Below are 16,203 nucleotides of genomic sequence, written 5' to 3'. Positions count from 1 at the left end.
AGTGGATAATAAAATTACACGGCGTAGTTAATAATCAATAAAAAAAGTTTAGAAAAGTTTTACGCGATAAATATGGTAATTAACTGAAACGGCTAGCTAAGATTAATTAAAATAAAATAAACGTATATAATTTTTAGTTTAATTTTATTCTACAGGAATCAACCTTAAATTATAATTATAAAATATTTAAAGTAAACAATTCAATTTATTAAATTATAAATAATTTTTTTATGTCTAGATAAAATACTGTTTTGATCGATATATGCTTACGATAAAATTCTAAAAACAAAATTCTATACCTAAAGGACTGATTAAATATTGCAGGACTAATAATATATAACAATGATAAACTTATTAATATTTAAAATATTAATCTAGAAAAATTTCGATAATTTAGTAGCAATGTACCAGCAAAAATGGAATGGCTTCGTAACGGACAGTTAAGCTTACATAATTGCGACGGATGATTAATATAATTTTAATTATCTAAACAAACTGAATTAATTAAATAAATATGATTGTCATTAATTAAAAATTATCAAGACGTTATTTATCACATACATTATTTCTTAATCAACAGACGATTAATTCCTCAGGAAGTTACATTAAGTGAAAAAATGTGATCAGTTACAAAAATACACATAGAAAATAGCTCAGGAATCAACCTGATGATTAATAAACGGATTGTAAATATAGCAAATATTGGCATTTTATGTAGCAGCAAATTCTCAAAGAAAATAAGCAATTGGCAAGGATTTTTTTTATAAAATAATTATTCCATGATCACGCTCGAGACGGCGTTTAGCTTTTAGAGGAACGACTCCCATGAGATCAGCAGGTGTTGGTAATCCACCTGAAGTACTGGACGCTACGGCTTGCTGATAAAAAACTTGAGTCTTACCGCACTGGCTTCCATAGACAACGGTGTCGTCAGTCCTTACAATAATATCAGTGAGATTGCTGGACTCTGTAAAACGATTGTACAGAGAAGAAACAATGTCTAGCTCTGTAACACCCCAGAGACCGGAACGATCAAGTGTATCCCACTGGGGATCAACACTGAGCACACTGTAAAGCTCTTTGTGTTCGCCTGATGGCAAAGGATCTAAACAGTGCTGCAAACGTGATTCTAAATTTCCTAGCGTGTTGATTGAAGTTTTCCACTAGAAAAAAAAAAATAAAATTTTGCTTTATTAAATAATGACTTTTGTTAAATTGCACTGTACTTTTATAACTATTGACATTTGTAAGAATATAAGCTCATCCCGATGTTAGACTCATCAAGAGCTTTCATTTGAGTACCCACATGCATTTTTGATATATTTATCATATATACATATATATAATATATATAAATATATAAAATATATGAAAAATTGATGTGGGTACTCAAATGAACGGTCTCGATGAGTATAAAAACAGGATGAGCTTATATCTTTAAAAATGTCAATAGTTCACAAGATACACGGTCTTTTCTTAATAATGTACCTAGAGACAGAGCATTTTCGAATGCAGCCTAAATTCTTATCATCATAAATTGACTACTTATATGATATATAAAATAATTTATCAACTTACAAGATTGTGGATTAATTCAGGATTATTAGCAGTACCATCTTCCATCAGAAGAAACAAAACCATATTATTTTGCCCGCATATAAAAAGTTCAGCTTTCTCACAATTCCCTTCCTTAGCTTCTTTATCACTGAGCCAAAAATCTTCTTCATCTTCATCATGACCCGCTTTAATATGTTCCGATTTATTCCTAGTAATTTTACTAGAGAAAGTAGATAAATCACAGAATTCACTGGGAGTAGTTTCTTTACTACAAAACCCACTTGTCCGGTCATCAGTCGCTAGTAAACTCAGCTTAGACATCAAAGGAGTCAACTGAAGTCCTTCAAGCTTACGTCTAGGTAAATCAAAAGACATTCCCGACTCGGAGGATGCTTTTTTCCGATCATCACTGTCTGCCGGTGCATTGAGACTCTTCAGAGGCAAACTCATAGACCTGCGATAGTTCTCCTGGCGACTTTTATTATTCAATCTTACATCTAGAGAATTAGATCGCAGTTCAGGTAGCTCCGGAATCACAGAATCAAAACCATCAATATGATTTTCATTTGGATTTTTTTTATCGCAATCAAGCATTCTATTCAGTGATTTACGTCTAAAAAAATCCGTGCTTTGTTCTTTAACTAGTTCTTGATAATGCGATGAAATATAGTGAGTGTACAAAGATTGAGACACAGGACGCCCGTCGTATCTAAAAACTGGATACGAAGGATCTGTGATAGTGTTAAACAACCTTTTGTTTAAATAATGAGCCTTGCAATCAAACTCTGAAGAATCTAGCGAAGACTTAGAATGACTTATGTTGCACATAATACTCATAACAAATTTTTCCGTAGCATCTCGGGTGTTTTCCAAGTCTGTTAAGCTAGAACTCCGACGATGCCACGGCTGGCGATTTTTTTTCTCCAATTTTTCTCTAGCAGCGCTCCGAAGTTTGTTAAACCGCTTGCATCTCAGCGCTTCTTTAACAACATCAGGAATATCATCGTTTTCTTTTTGCACTGCAACTTCTTTTGGCTTCTCAATAATTTTTTCCTCATCAGTCCCCTTGCAAATAGACACAGCATTGCCGTGGAGAATTCTATTAACATCTTTCAGTGGAGTGGAACAAACACTTGGTGTTAAAGGATTAGGATACCTTGGTTTAAATTCTTTAAATTCCTTCCTTTCAAAATTAGCGAGTGGAATTGACGGCGGACGCTTAGGTTGTGAAAATTCTTTAAGTGATTCGGAATGTTCGGGCTCTCCTTCTTCAGGAACTGTAAAAATACGGGACGTATCTCTCTTCATGCCGGACGGCAAGGAAGACTTTTTGTATTTCTTCACAACATCTACCGACCCAGAAGTGTTAGAAAATTTAAAGTTATCATCAGAAAATTCGACTGGCTTTCTTTGGATGTAAACTCTTAATAATTGAACTCCAACTGGAAGGTGAAAGTCAGTTGGTATTCGATCAGCTGGTGCTTTTATCCGATAAGGATCTGTTATTACTAATTGCTTAGTCAGCTCAGCGCTTAATTGAGTAGCCACTACTTTGTTGTTATAAAACATTGCTCCGCCGAGAATTCCACTCATTTCTTGGCAGTATTGCAAGATTTGCATCGATTCTAGGAAGACGTTGCTTGCAGTGCTAGGCAATTTAATCATCGGCATATTGGAGAACAAATTTGCGCTGTACTGCAATATTGGAAGATAAGTCTCAAACATTTGATACAGTTTTTCGGTGAATTTATTGCGTTCATTGTTAAATGACTGTGAAATTGTGTCAAGGTTGCAGTGAAAAAACTTCAATATTGACTCGAGACAATTAGCACGTCGTTCAAGAATCCAATCTTGAATATTGCGGTCGGTACCAACTGCTAAAATATAGTGGCTGAATTTTTTTAAAACAAACTTTCCACCTTGGAGAGTTATTAAGTTTGGAGATGAAAAACATGTTGATAAAAATTGATAAGCTCCCATTAGTTGACCTGCCAGAGCTAGACGTTGGGCTGGAGAGACCCAAGCTGGGTGGAAGTACATCACGGCTTCGGCTGGATCGTCCTCTTCTTTACGACACCTTGTAGTGTCGTAAATGAAGACAATCATCATTTCTCTGGAAAATAAATATATATTTTATTTCATTAGGTTTGATTTATAGTTATTAACTCACACAAGCTTGAAGTTTCCATTATCTCTTGTAAATATCAATGAATTAAATAGTGACATGAGAAATAAATTATGATACTGAAGTATAATACTAAAGTTAGCCGGAGTTTTTAATTTTTTTTTTAATAATTAACTTAGAACAAAAAAATATTTTTAAAAAATTGCACTTAGAGTTTTTCAAGTTTTTTACAAGTGAAAATTTTTTTTTAATAATTTTTTATAATACTAAAGTTAGCCGACGTTTTTAATTTTTTAATTATTTTTCATGAAACTAAAATTAGCCGACAGTGAAAAAATTTAATTTTTTTTATTAATTGAATTAGCAATAAAAAAATATTTTTAAAAAATTGCACGTTTAGTTTTTCAAATTTTTTGCATGTGTAATTTTTTATTCTAATTTTTTGAAATAATTTTTTTAATAAAAAAAATTCTAAAAATTATTAAATATCGGCTAACTTAATTTTCATTTATTAAATTAGAACTAAAAAATATTTTTTTTTTCTTTTTTGGAATAATTTTTTTTTAATAAAAAAAAAAATTTTTTTAATTTTTAAATGGCTAACTTAATTTTCATTACTGAAGTTAGCTGTCAGCTGTTAATTTTAAAAATTTTAACAAAAAATCAATTACAATAAAAAAATGCTTCTAAAAATTTTCACTTATAATTTTTATTAATTTTCACATGTGTAACTTTCTAATGAAATTTTTTTTTTGTAACAATTTAATTGCCATAAAATTCTAATGTCTGTCAACTCCAGTGTCGTAATAAATTACGCGTGTAAAAATAAATAAAAAAAATTATTAAGATCCAGGTTTGCAATAAACTGTTCGACTGTACTGTGTGTCGTTAGTAAACAATCCATTATCTCACCGGTGTGTTTTAATTAGATAAAAAGATTACGCAACTTACTTAGCCATAGTGATGATTTTATGACTGACGTGACAGTCGGCTCAAGATCTTCTTTAGTGTAGATTATTTGACAGCTGTCCTTGTAATTACTTGAACCATGCCAGTGGTCACATACTGTTTGCGACAATAAGTTCGATAACAATCTTCATTTTATGTTTTTTTTTTTTAATATTTATGTCCAACAACTGGCATGATACACTTGTCGCGCCATCATGTTATTGATTTGAGTGATTACAGATGAGAGTTAAGTCGAGAAGAGGAGAATTTAGACTACGGTTGGAATTAGATCATGACTACTATCAGGAATACATGCTTGGATGCTGCGTAGTAGACGGATAACCTCCCACGTCGATGAGAAAACTTTTTTTTTTTATCACAATCCTGTTGATATTTTTTTTTAACACAGAAAAATAAATTACACTGATGTTAGCTGACTTTTAAAATTTTTTTGTTGTTTTATAGCAATAAATTTAATAATTAATTATTTAATTACACGTTTAAAAATAAAAATAAAATTATTAGAAATTTTTTATAGCATTTTTTTAATTGTAATTAATTTTTTATAAAAATTCGACCTGTCAGCTAACTTCAGATTTAAAAAATGGACGCCATCTTAGAAATGCGCGCGCATTTAATTTTGGCGCCAAAAATAAAAAAAAAATTGGAGGCAAAATAAAGTTTGAAAATTAAATAATTATAATGAAATACATATTTTAATACTATCTTTTTTTCACAAATTACAATTTTATAAATGTTACAATAAATATAAAAATTGGGAAACCATAAACATTAAGTAAATTAAACAATAGTACAGTAAATGAACTAATTGTAAAAATTGCGTTTGCATTTCCCCTTTAATGATAATAATAATAGTAATGATTGGTGTTAATTAAAATTTTGGTCGTAGTCATTATTACGAAAAATCGTCAAATTATAATAGTAGAATTATTTACAAAAAAAAATCAGTTAATTAATTTAGAAATTGCACTCAAGAGTGAATTGAGTTGAATCAGATGGCATGACACCGAACTTCTGATATTCACCCACTTTTTTCTCAAAAAAGTTTGTCTTGCCGTCAAGGGAAATGTGTTCCATAAAATCGAAGGGATTCTCTGAATTGTAAACCTGAAATTAATATCGAATTAGTTTTTAAAATTCATTGATGAAGTAAATGTTAAAAAAATAAAAGTAAGCTTACCTTTTCACAACCAAGCTCAAGAAGAAGTCGATCAGCAACAAACTCAATGTAACGACACATGAGGTCACAGTTCATGCCAATCATTTGACATGGTAGAGCGACTGTTAAAAATTCTTGCTCTATTTTTACGGCGTCCTTGATAATGCTAGTAACACGTTGCTTGGATGGCTTTTGAACTATGTGTTTGAACATCAAGCAAGCAAAATCGCAGTGTAATCCCTGTAATAAAAAAAAAAATTTAATAAATTAATAATGCATAAAAAAAATTTTTTTTTTTGCATAATTAAATCAACTTACTTCGTCACGAGATATTAATTCATTGCTGAACGTCAGTCCAGGCATAAGCCCTCTCTTTTTCAACCAGAATATAGAGGCGAAACTTCCGCTGAAGAAAATGCCTTCGACAGCTGCAAAAGCTATTACTCTTTCAGCAAAAGTCGCTTTGTCATTACTTATCCAATTTAGTGCCCATTCAGCTTTCTTAGTAACACATGGAAGAGTCTCGATCGCGTTGAACAGGTATTCTCGTTCTTTGTCATTCTTTATGTAGGTATCAATCAGCAAAGAATACATTTCAGAGTGAACATTTTCAATTGCTATTTGAAAACCGTAGAAACAACGAGCTTCGGTGACTTGCACTTCCTGGCTGAATTTTTCTACGAGATTTTCATTTACTATACCGTCAGAAGCCGCGAAAAAGGCCAGAATGTGTGAAATAAATTTACGTTCATCGTCTGTTAATTTTACCCAATGATCTATATCCTTTGTACAGAAAAAAAATAAATTAATTTTTAATAAATAAAATTTTTCAATATTAAAATTAGCAATCACTTGATTATTTTATATTTTTTTTTATAATTAAATTTGTTCAGAAAAATTAATTTTAAAAAATTTGAATTTTTAATTTTTTTAAAATTGTACTGATGAATTTTTTTTTTTTTTTTTCATTTTTTCATAATTAATTTGTAAAAAAAAATTCTTAAATTTATCAAATGAATAAATAAATTTCCATAAAATTTTGATAATAAAGTTAGCTGACATTTTTTATTTTACTTAACTTATTAAATTAGAATTAAAAAATATTTTGTTTTAATTATATTTGCAGTTTTTCAAATTTTTTACAGATTTAATTTTCAAGAAAAAAAAATTTTTCTAATAATTTTTTCAATAGAAAAAAATTCTAAAAATTTTTATATGTCCGCTAACTTTTATATTGTCATGAAACTTTTAATAAATAAAATTTTTATGAGACATAGAAATATTTTTAAATGGTTTAAAATAATATTTACTTTAGACAAGTCAATTTCCTCTACAGTCCAAAAAGACGCTTCAGCTTTCTTGTACATAGCCCAGATATCTGGCCATTCTATCGGAAAAACAACAAACCGACGTGGATTTTCTTTCAAAAGGGGTTCTATCTGAGCGTCAAATTCATTTTCTTGAAAGTCCAATTTTTTAACTGCCTGTTGAACGACCTAGACCATGAAAAATTGAGGTTAGTTCCGGTAAATAATTTCCCCAAGATAGGAAAATTATTGGATCAGCTGTTTTTCTTACCTGGGTTTTAACTTCAGCTTCACGGGAAATTTCAGGCGACATGCAGAGTTTTTTTGATGGTGATGCTTTGTTGGGTGATTCAGTTCTTTTGATGGGAGATATCTAAAATTAATTATTTCAATAAGTGACAATTTACGTACTGTCTTTTTGTCAAGGTCAGCAGAGGTGGATATAATTACTCGTTAGTTTAAACGCACTTAGACCGCTAGAAAAATTGTGTAGATTTTTTGATAGATAAAAATAACAAAATAAATTCAACGTATGTACATAAAAACATAAGAATTCGGATACTTAATGCGCATATTCTAACCATCATCCGGGAAAACAAAAGAGCTCGATTTTTATTAAATAAATAATAATTCTAAGGTTAAATAAATAAAAAATTAATTATCAATCTAAATGTAAAAAATAATTAAATAGGTTAATTTTTTAGAATACATTTTTTATAATAAATTTTTAAGAAATAAATAAATTAAAATTAAAAACTATAAACTTAAAGTTTGTAATTTTATTAAATAAATAATAATCCTAAGGTTAAATAAATAAAAAAAAAAATTAATTATCAATCGAAATGTAAAAAATAATTAAATAGGTTTATTTTCTGTAATTAATTTTTAAGAAATAAATAAATTAAGATTAAAAACTATAAACTTAAAGTTTGTAATTAACAATTACATGAACGACGCTTAGTATAACAATGGAGAAAAAATTACAAGAAAAAAAATTCAATATAATTTGAAAATAAAATAAAATTAACTCACGTTTTCTTTTAGCTTCATATTTTCGAGATTTCTGAAGATATTCTCTTTAGTAGATTCAACAAGAGCCATGATAATTATTTTTTTCAGTCAATTACTATAATAAGTAACACGAGAGTCTTTCTTCGAGCTTGCTGGGCGGGCGAATGATGCTACGTGACAACTCGAAGAAGGCTATCGTCAATTCTCGCGCCAAATTAATGGAAAAATCGCCGACACATGTTGCGTCTAACTTTTCTGATTGGCTGTTAAGTTGGTAAGTTCACAACAAAGTTTTACTGACCAATAAAATTACACTATTTTACCTCCGTTTTTACTACGTGACAACTCGGAGACGGCTATCGTCAATTCTCGCGCAAAATTTATGGAAAAATCGCCGACACATGTCGCGTCTGACTTTTCTGATTGGCTGTAAAGTTGGTAAGCTCACAACAAATTTTTTTTTGACCAATAGAATTACACTATTTTACCTCCAAAATTTTTAGCTGCTTCAGTATGTGATTTATTGAGAAATTATTTATTTAAATTTAGTGTATTGTTTATCCGTTATATTACTAAGAGTTTATTGTTATTTAAATTTTATTTTAATTCATTAATTAGTGGTTATAGATGAAGATACCTACGGTGAGTAACAACCATTATGGACGCATGCGTATTGTAGATATTTTATGAATAATAGAATATTTATAAAGAAGTTTTAAAGTTTCCTTAAAAATAATATTTTTTATGGCAAAAAATTATTTAAAAAAAATTAAAAGAATAAATTTGACTTATAGAAAATTAAATCAGCTGACATTTAAAAATTCTTAGAATTTTTAATTAACAGAAAATTTAGTTTTATTTTTAATAAATATAAAATTAAAGTTAACAATCGCTTGACGTTTTTTAATTTTATTAAACAAACAAATTTATTTTTAAAAAATTACATTTTTAATTTATTAAAATTTCTACCTATCAATTTTTAACTTCCCGCTAAGAAAATCGAAGATTTTCAAAAATCGGGAAGTTATTGTTTTTACCCCGTTTTTCGAAAATCAAGTTTTCATCAGATCTCGACGTTTTGAGGTCCTAGGAAGCTTCCCTGACTACTCCCACGAGGTTGTCACTATGTATGTATGTGTGAAAGTATGTGAACCGCTTATAACTTTTGAACGGCTGATTCGATTTTATCGCAGTTGGTGCTATTTGAAAGGGCTTGGCCAAACTTAGATTTTAAGTATAATTTGGACCGATTCGGACCAGTAGATTTTAAGAAATCTTAAAAAAACTAAGAAAAAAATTTTTTTCAAATGTGGTTTTTTTTGGATAACTTTTAAACGGCTCCACCGATCGATTCTAAAAACTAATCAGATTTAGACAATAAAAAACCACGTCGATCGCCACCAAGCTGGTCGAAATCGGTTGATTCGTTCGAGAGATATCGTGAACGAAAGAAAACCGAAAAAAAGTGTTTTTTCGGGATTACTCCGAAATTTTTGGTTCGATCAATTAAAACCTGGAAACAACTTATGAGGATGATAAAACTCCGTCGAATGCCGCCAACCGCGTGAAAATCAGTTGATCCATTCAAAAGTTATAGCGGTTTGAAAATTCCAAAAATAGTGTTCTATGAAACTTCTATCAGACTTTTGAGCTGGGAGAGCTCAAATGCATAGAAATATTATCTTTTCGTACTCAGCGAGCTCAAAATATCACATAAATTATATTTTGAGCTCAAAAATCTGAAAAATGTCATAAGTACAATTTTAAGCGCCTAGGTATGGAATTAGCGGGAAGTTGCAGGGATGGCCTTCAGGGTCAACCTTTTTTCTAATTTTTTTTCCATAATTTAATTGTTACAAAAATTATTAAAATTATCAAATGTCTTTTAAATTAATTGTCATTTAATAAATTTTTTAAAATACAAAAGAAAATTCTTTAAAATTATAAAAAAATGTTAATATTAAATAAAAAACAAGTTAATAATACCGTAAAATTTTAAGAAATGAAAAAAAAAATTTCAAATGCTCTAAAGGTATGTAATAATTACACTAATTAACTATTTTTTATCTTTGAATTGGCCTTCAATTAATTTAATGATATTTTAATCGACTTCTCTGTCACTGTAGTAAGTTTAAGTCCACAAAATTTAATAAATTTAACAAAATTACACATTAAACTTATTATTCTTGGACTCTAGATCCAATTTTTGGATTGTATTGAACTTCCAAACAATTTTTTTTAATAATAAAATTCTATTTAGAGTTCTAAAAGTTTTAGTTAATTATTTAAATATGTCTAATTTATTTTCAATAATTTTTTTGCTCAATATACTAATAAAAGTTAATTTACAAAAGCTGGAAGACAGAAATTCAACAGTGTACCCCTTATCAAGTTCAAAATGCTTCCACAGAGAATCCTTTGATTGTCCTCAAGTAGAAAATCCAAATAATTGTCCTTGTAAAGCAATTAAATTTTCCTCAGATGAAATCGATCAAAAAATTGGTGTTTATTGTTGCAATTTAAATTCAGAAACACTGATATCATCTGTTGAATGTGCTAGTAAGTACAGTATCATTTAATTTAAATTAAACGCTTCAACAATTACCTTTTTTTTTAATAGATTTTTCAGTTAATATTACTGATGTTCACATTAGAAATGCTACAATTAAATCATTTAATGTCAGTGAAGCAATATGGAAAAATCTTGAATCGTTATCAATAACCGACGGACGAATTAATAATATTAAAGGTCAATTTAATAATGATACAAAAATATCTTGTTTAAATCTATCAAACAATGCTCTTTCAAAATTTAACAGTAATTTTATAGCACAGATGAATTATTTAGAAAATCTTGATCTATCATTTAATAATATAACAGATTTACCAACATTTAGTAGAAGTCTTACAATATTGGATATTTCTGGTAACAATTTTATTTATTTATTTTTTTTTTTTTAATAATCTTCAATGAATTTTTGAACTAATCATCTTATTTATATTTATTAAGGAATGAGTACTATTCCATGCTTAGAAATAAAACAAGCTATCGATAGAAATGAAAGCTATACTCGTCGGTTATCTTTCAGAAATAAAAATACAACTGTTTGCTCTGCTGCTAAAGATTGGACCTGGTTTAAAGCTGCTGAAAAAATATCTATTAGACAACTACTTTCTGATATCAGTGAAGTATTAACTATTTATTTTTTCAACAAACTGAAGAAAAAAAAAAATTTTTTTTTCCTTAAGAAAAATTAATTATTAATAATTCAAATTCTTACGATCAAATTATATTATTTTGATCAAGGATTTTAATATTCAATTAAAACTCTTACCCCAAAATATTTTGTTCTAAAGTATTGCTAATAAAGAACACAAATATGCAATTTGGGTAAAAATTTGACCGTAAGAATTTAAATTATTAATAATTGATTTTTTTTAATGAAAAAAAATTAATTATTAATAATTCAAAGTGTCCAAAGGGTGAAAATTGGCGCTGTAAATGTACTTTTAATCATGTACTCAAAGTAACGCCTGGTTATCCTACATTCAATGTTGATTGTAGTAATAATAACTTAACAGAATTACCAAAAAAACTTCCACCTTACACAATTAATCTCGTAGTTTCTCACAATAAAGTATGTTATAAATTTTATTATATTTATTTAAGGTAAAAGATCCAGTAATTGACACTTGCAATTTTATTTTAATTAAAAAAAAAAACAAATCAACTCTAATAAATTAATAAATATAATTTTTTAATTATAAATTTAAAGAAAATTGGTTTTTTGAGAACATTTAATTTTTTTAATTAGAATAAAATTGCAAGTGTCAAATAACTAGGCCAGTGTCAATAACTGGGTCTTTTCCCTTATAATACTTTTTAATTATCATTTTTTTTTTTTGGCAGATTAAAAAACTAGATGACATTGTTACAAATCCTTCATATAAATATTTAATGAATTTTAACGCTGACTACAATGAAATCTCATCAATAAATATTCTTGAAGGGTCACGATTTGTAGATAACTTTGATTTTTTTTCTTTACGATTCAATAAACTTAAATCAGTAATTAAATTATTTAATCAATTATCATGGGGGCTTGAAATAAATAAATAGAATAATTAATCAATTAATAATTTTAGATTCCGATCCATGTTTTGGTACCAGTAACATACAAAGCTTCAAATGAAGTAAATGGTAACGTATTTTTAGGTGGAAATGAAATACTGTGTGACTGTTATGCAGCGAAATATCTAAAAGATTGGTTTGAGGTGAATATTCTGGATGGCGATGAAGTTAATTGTAGTAATTCTTTAGATCGTGTGATTAATTTAGATGTCATGAAAATGTGTAAATTTGACGACGAATCGTCTGACTATATTTATTGTATTATTGCAATTGAAGTGATTTTATTGGTAACTATTTTAAGTAAATTATTGTTCGATTATTGGTATTATAAAAAAAATAGAAAACTTCCTTGGTTTTCTAGAATAATGCCTAAAACACGTTTTGACTGGTTTTTTGAATTTTATTTGTAATTTACTAAAAAAATTATAAATGAATTTTTTATTAAAAATATATATTTTTATTATATACAAATTTAAATAGAAATTATTTTTCTTCCACTATAACGTTTCATTTTTTTTTTCTTTCGAAAATTTCATCTTTTTACTCTTACCATTGCTCGCTCTTTTTTTTTCCGTTTTATTTTTATTTTTAACAGCCTTGTTTTTCACGTTTTTCGCTTCAGGTGATTTTTGAGTTGATTCACTGTAAATAATATTCAACATAAATCAAATTATATAAACATTTAATTTAATTTAAAATTAAATAAAAATTTAAACATACCTAACTTTTTTTTTCATTTTAGGTTTTCTAGGTTTTAATGCTATTGAATCACGTTTTGGTGCGACTTTTTCTAATTTTTTCCTTTCACGTTTATCATATTTCTTCATTCTGAGCATATAATCCGGAACATCACACCCAGATGCTCGCATAACTACTGCAATACTATAAAAACAAAACAGATTAAAAATTTTTAATACAATTAATACAATTAAGGAAGTCTTTTCGCTCCAGTTGAGTCACAACAACTGTAGTAGTCAATATTCGATCAATTAAAATAAAAAACCCATAAAAATTCCTAAAATTAAAAAATAAATAGTATATAAGGCATTAATTGTTGAAATTTTGAAAATTAAAAAAAAAAAATAGTTATATACAAAAATTAATTTGACTCTTGTAAATCAGTAAAATAGTAACCTGTCCGTGATTTGACAACGCTTTATTTCGGTTGTTTACATTTTTATTTGCACAATATAACCTTAACGATGTTTAACTTTTTGCAGTCAGTGTAAATAAATAAATTAATTAAAAATTTTTAGTCACAAAACCATAACATTCTAATGTCTTATGGCAGGAATGCTAGTATTTTTTAATTATTGTTTTATTTTTCAATTATTAAATATGAAAATTTGTTAACAATAAATTAACTTATAAGTATGTATGAAAAACATAAGCGCGTTAAAGTTTAGTTTAAATTTATTTAATGGTCTGAAGCTCGCGCGCTACACAACGTTGCTAAATGTTCTGACGCCATTTAAATGTAGGTTACTTAAAAATTTTCTGTGATTTTATAATTATGATTTCTCCATAAATTGCGCGGCAACCTATATATTTCATTGCAAAAAATGAAACCTGAATATTTCAAAAACCTTATTTTAAGTTTTTTTTACCCCATCTAATCGGTGGTTAATGCCATAATTCGAGAAAGTTGTTAAGGTCTGACTTTCTCGCAAGACTCGGAAAAAATACTAACATTTTTAGAAATTTTTTTTTCAAAAATTTCCACGGTGAAGAATAAATTAAATTTCACTAGTAGATAAATAAGGTCTTTAACTATTAGATAAAAATTAATTTGATGCATAATCTAATATTTTTTATTTAACATTGATGGCGAAAGGACCTCCTTAAAATAAAAATAGTAAATTAAAGTTTTAATTATTTAAATAAAAACTTTTGATTATACCTTCGTAAATTAGTGGTATCTTTTTCAGTGAAAAATGTAATAGCTTTTCCTTTGTGCCCTGCACGACCAGTTCGTCCAATTCGATGTACATAAGAAATAGCCGATGGTGGAAAATCATAGTTAATAACAAGATTCACTCCTTTAAAATCAATACCACGGCTCATAAGTTCTGTACAAATGAGTACCCATATTTTTCCTTCTCTAAAACATCTCACGACATTGTCTCTCTGAAATTAAATATTTTATAATTTTTGTTAAATTAATTAAAATAATAAAATAATTTTTAAATACTTACTTGTATCTGTGTTCTATCTGCATGAATAAGATCAACATTTATCCCATCATAAATAAGTTCATCAAACAATTCTTTAGCTCTTTGTTTGCTTTGAACAAATACTAAAACTGGGGGAGCCATTCCTTTGCTAATTATGTCTCTAAAAGCAAGGAGTTTTCCCCTTTCGCTTCCAACGAATAACAATTCTTGATCCACAAGCTCAGTGGCAGCATTTTTCAGCCCAATCGTGACTCTTACTAAGCCTTTTAAATGGCGTTTGCACCATTTATTGACTATAAAGGTATTTGTTGCACTGAACATGGCAATTCGCAGATTTTCACTGGTACAAGCAGTAGAAATTTGCTTAAGCTGACTTCGAAAACTGCGAGGACCAGCTTCGAATAATTTGTCAGCTTCATCAATAACCAACCACTCTACATTTTGTAAAGAAATCGCTGGTGGTTCGTGGTTTAGCAAACATAATAGCCTTTTAGGCGTTGTAATTAATATATCAAATTTTTGAGAACTTTTTGGGCCGTATTTTTCCAGAGCTTGATCTACTTTGCTTATAATGTGAATCCTAAAACCCCGCCCTTCGCTCAGCCTTACGCATTCTCGGTAAGTTTGCTTGGCTAATTCTCGAGTTGGGTTCAATATTATCGCCCTAAATCCTCGTTTTTCTGGGCTCTTTAAGTGATTAATCATTGGAAGTAAAAATGCAGCTGTTTTACCTGATCCAGTTGGCGCACACGCTAGCAATGGTCTTTTCTGTGTTAAAAAAAAATTAATTATTAAATTTACATGAAAATAATTCATTTTATCAGTGTGTATATTTTCTTACCTCTAACATGATTGGTATAGCCTGCATTTGAATCGGTGTAGGAGTGGAATAATTACACTCTGCTAAATTTTTTAAAAGATCTTCAGGAATATGATAAAATGTTTTAAGATCCTCAAAAGATTCTATTGGCTTAGGAACATTTTTACCTATCACTGAAATACGATATTCATTTCTCAAACGATTAATCTAGAAATAAACCATAAAAATTTTTGATATTTTCAGAATTAATTAAATATATAAATCTGCTAATTTTAATATAATTTATAATGTGCAATTTACCTTTTCTTGCTCGAGCATTATTTTTTTTTCTTCATCAGAAATTTTAATTTTTTTATTTTTCTTGACTTTTACCCCATCAGCTGGTAAACTTATGCCATTGAGTAAAACTAAAGAACTTCCCTCAGAAATTTGTTCATCGTTCGATACTTGATCGCGTTTTCTTTTAGAAGAAGGCACTGGATCAACTGGCTCAGTTTTGATGGTGATTTCTTCATTTTTTGATTTTGAAATCTGTGTTCAATTAAAATGATTTATAAATTTAAGAATAAAAATAAAAATAAGATAAATAACAATTTTTTTTAGTATTTATAACAATAAAAACAAAATATAAGGTTATACAGTCAATATCTTACTTTAAATTTTTCAATATCTGTTTTAAAACGTCTTTTGTCAAATTTTGTTCCAGTAGATAATTTTTTAAATAAATCAAAAGCGTCCATTGTTTATTAATGAATTATTAACTCTGGATAATTATACGTAATAAACTACCGACACGTGCTCGACTCTTTTCAAACAAAAAATGACTTTGTACACGCGTGCTGTTACAGGGAACCCAGACTTTCTTTTCGGCGCTTAGCCAACCTGTGGCGCTAAAGTCGCCCAAAGTCGCCGCGATCAATTCAAATTATAAAAATTAAATGAAAATTTT

The 16,203-nt window shown here is 28.4% G+C and overlaps 4 protein-coding genes across 5 annotated transcripts; 1 reads left to right on the top strand and 3 right to left on the bottom strand.

Annotated features, from left to right (window-relative positions):
• Window positions 1-528: 528 nt before the first annotated feature.
• On the bottom strand, window positions 529-5,074 carry LOC123264539. Its single transcript, XM_044727823.1, has 3 exons — window positions 4,634-5,074; window positions 1,579-3,670; window positions 529-1,163 (listed from the first exon to the last, which is right to left on the bottom strand). Exons 1-3 carry the CDS (start codon window positions 4,639-4,641, stop codon window positions 762-764), a joined length of 2,502 nt encoding a protein of 833 aa, XP_044583758.1. The 5' UTR covers window positions 4,642-5,074; the 3' UTR covers window positions 529-761.
• A 256-nt stretch (window positions 5,075-5,330) lies between these two features.
• On the bottom strand, window positions 5,331-8,315 carry LOC123264538 (ribonucleoside-diphosphate reductase subunit M2). 2 transcript variants are annotated; one of them, XM_044727821.1, is made up of 6 exons: window positions 8,150-8,315; window positions 7,389-7,490; window positions 7,121-7,306; window positions 6,129-6,593; window positions 5,832-6,050; window positions 5,331-5,758 (listed from the first exon to the last, which is right to left on the bottom strand). In XM_044727821.1, exons 1-6 carry the CDS (start codon window positions 8,216-8,218, stop codon window positions 5,609-5,611), a joined length of 1,191 nt encoding a protein of 396 aa, XP_044583756.1. In that variant the 5' UTR covers window positions 8,219-8,315; the 3' UTR covers window positions 5,331-5,608. The 2 variants fall into 2 exon arrangements, with proteins under 2 accessions (XP_044583756.1, XP_044583757.1); XM_044727822.1 differs by lacking the exon at window positions 8,150-8,315 and adding an exon at window positions 7,568-7,586.
• Window positions 8,316-10,419: 2,104 nt separating this feature from the next.
• On the top strand, window positions 10,420-12,719 carry LOC123264537 (protein halfway-like). The gene is made up of 6 exons (XM_044727820.1): window positions 10,420-10,687; window positions 10,749-11,054; window positions 11,139-11,317; window positions 11,602-11,766; window positions 12,039-12,197; window positions 12,275-12,719. Exons 1-6 carry the CDS (start codon window positions 10,420-10,422, stop codon window positions 12,668-12,670), a joined length of 1,473 nt encoding a protein of 490 aa, XP_044583755.1. The 3' UTR covers window positions 12,671-12,719.
• Window positions 12,720-12,742: 23 nt separating this feature from the next.
• Window positions 12,743-16,090, bottom strand: LOC123264536 (probable ATP-dependent RNA helicase DDX52). The gene is made up of 7 exons (XM_044727819.1): window positions 15,908-16,090; window positions 15,555-15,785; window positions 15,276-15,461; window positions 14,456-15,202; window positions 14,161-14,387; window positions 12,981-13,142; window positions 12,743-12,902 (listed from the first exon to the last, which is right to left on the bottom strand). Exons 1-7 carry the CDS (start codon window positions 15,992-15,994, stop codon window positions 12,758-12,760), a joined length of 1,785 nt encoding a protein of 594 aa, XP_044583754.1. The 5' UTR covers window positions 15,995-16,090; the 3' UTR covers window positions 12,743-12,757.
• Between the last annotated feature and the right edge of the window lie 113 nt (window positions 16,091-16,203).

This window comes from Cotesia glomerata, linkage group LG5 (genome assembly GCF_020080835.1).
Source record: "Cotesia glomerata isolate CgM1 linkage group LG5, MPM_Cglom_v2.3, whole genome shotgun sequence".
NCBI lineage: Eukaryota > Metazoa > Arthropoda > Insecta > Hymenoptera > Braconidae > Cotesia > Cotesia glomerata.
Note: the sequence above shows the minus strand (reverse complement) of the source record. Positions and strands in the feature narration are given on the sequence as shown.

Bases quoted from the DNA above. Each gene is read 5' to 3' on its own strand.
- LOC123264539 (XM_044727823.1), bottom strand. The intron at 1,164-1,578 runs GTAAGTTGATAA...TTTTTTTTCTAG, and splicing joins CTGAATTAATCCACAATCTT to TGGAAAACTTCAATCAACAC.
- LOC123264538 (XM_044727821.1), bottom strand. From the start codon at position 8,218: ATGGCTCTTGTTGAATCTACTAAAGAGAATATCTTCAGAAATCTCGAA. The intron at 7,491-8,149 runs GTGAGTTAATTT...AATTAATTTTAG, and splicing joins ATATGAAGCTAAAAGAAAAC to ATATCTCCCATCAAAAGAAC. The intron at 6,051-6,128 runs GTAAGTTGATTT...TTTTTATTACAG, and splicing joins AATTAATATCTCGTGACGAA to GGATTACACTGCGATTTTGC.
- LOC123264537 (XM_044727820.1), top strand. From the start codon at position 10,420: ATGTCTAATTTATTTTCAATAATTTTTTTGCTCAATATACTAATAAAA. The intron at 10,688-10,748 runs GTAAGTACAGTA...TTTTTTTAATAG, and splicing joins ATCATCTGTTGAATGTGCTA to ATTTTTCAGTTAATATTACT. The intron at 11,055-11,138 runs GTAACAATTTTA...ATATTTATTAAG, and splicing joins TACAATATTGGATATTTCTG to GAATGAGTACTATTCCATGC.
- LOC123264536 (XM_044727819.1), bottom strand. From the start codon at position 15,994: ATGGACGCTTTTGATTTATTTAAAAAATTATCTACTGGAACAAAATTT. The intron at 14,388-14,455 runs GTAAGTATTTAA...ATTTAATTTCAG, and splicing joins CAGATAGAACACAGATACAA to AGAGACAATGTCGTGAGATG. The intron at 12,903-12,980 runs GTATGTTTAAAT...TATTATTTACAG, and splicing joins AAAATGAAAAAAAAAGTTAG to TGAATCAACTCAAAAATCAC.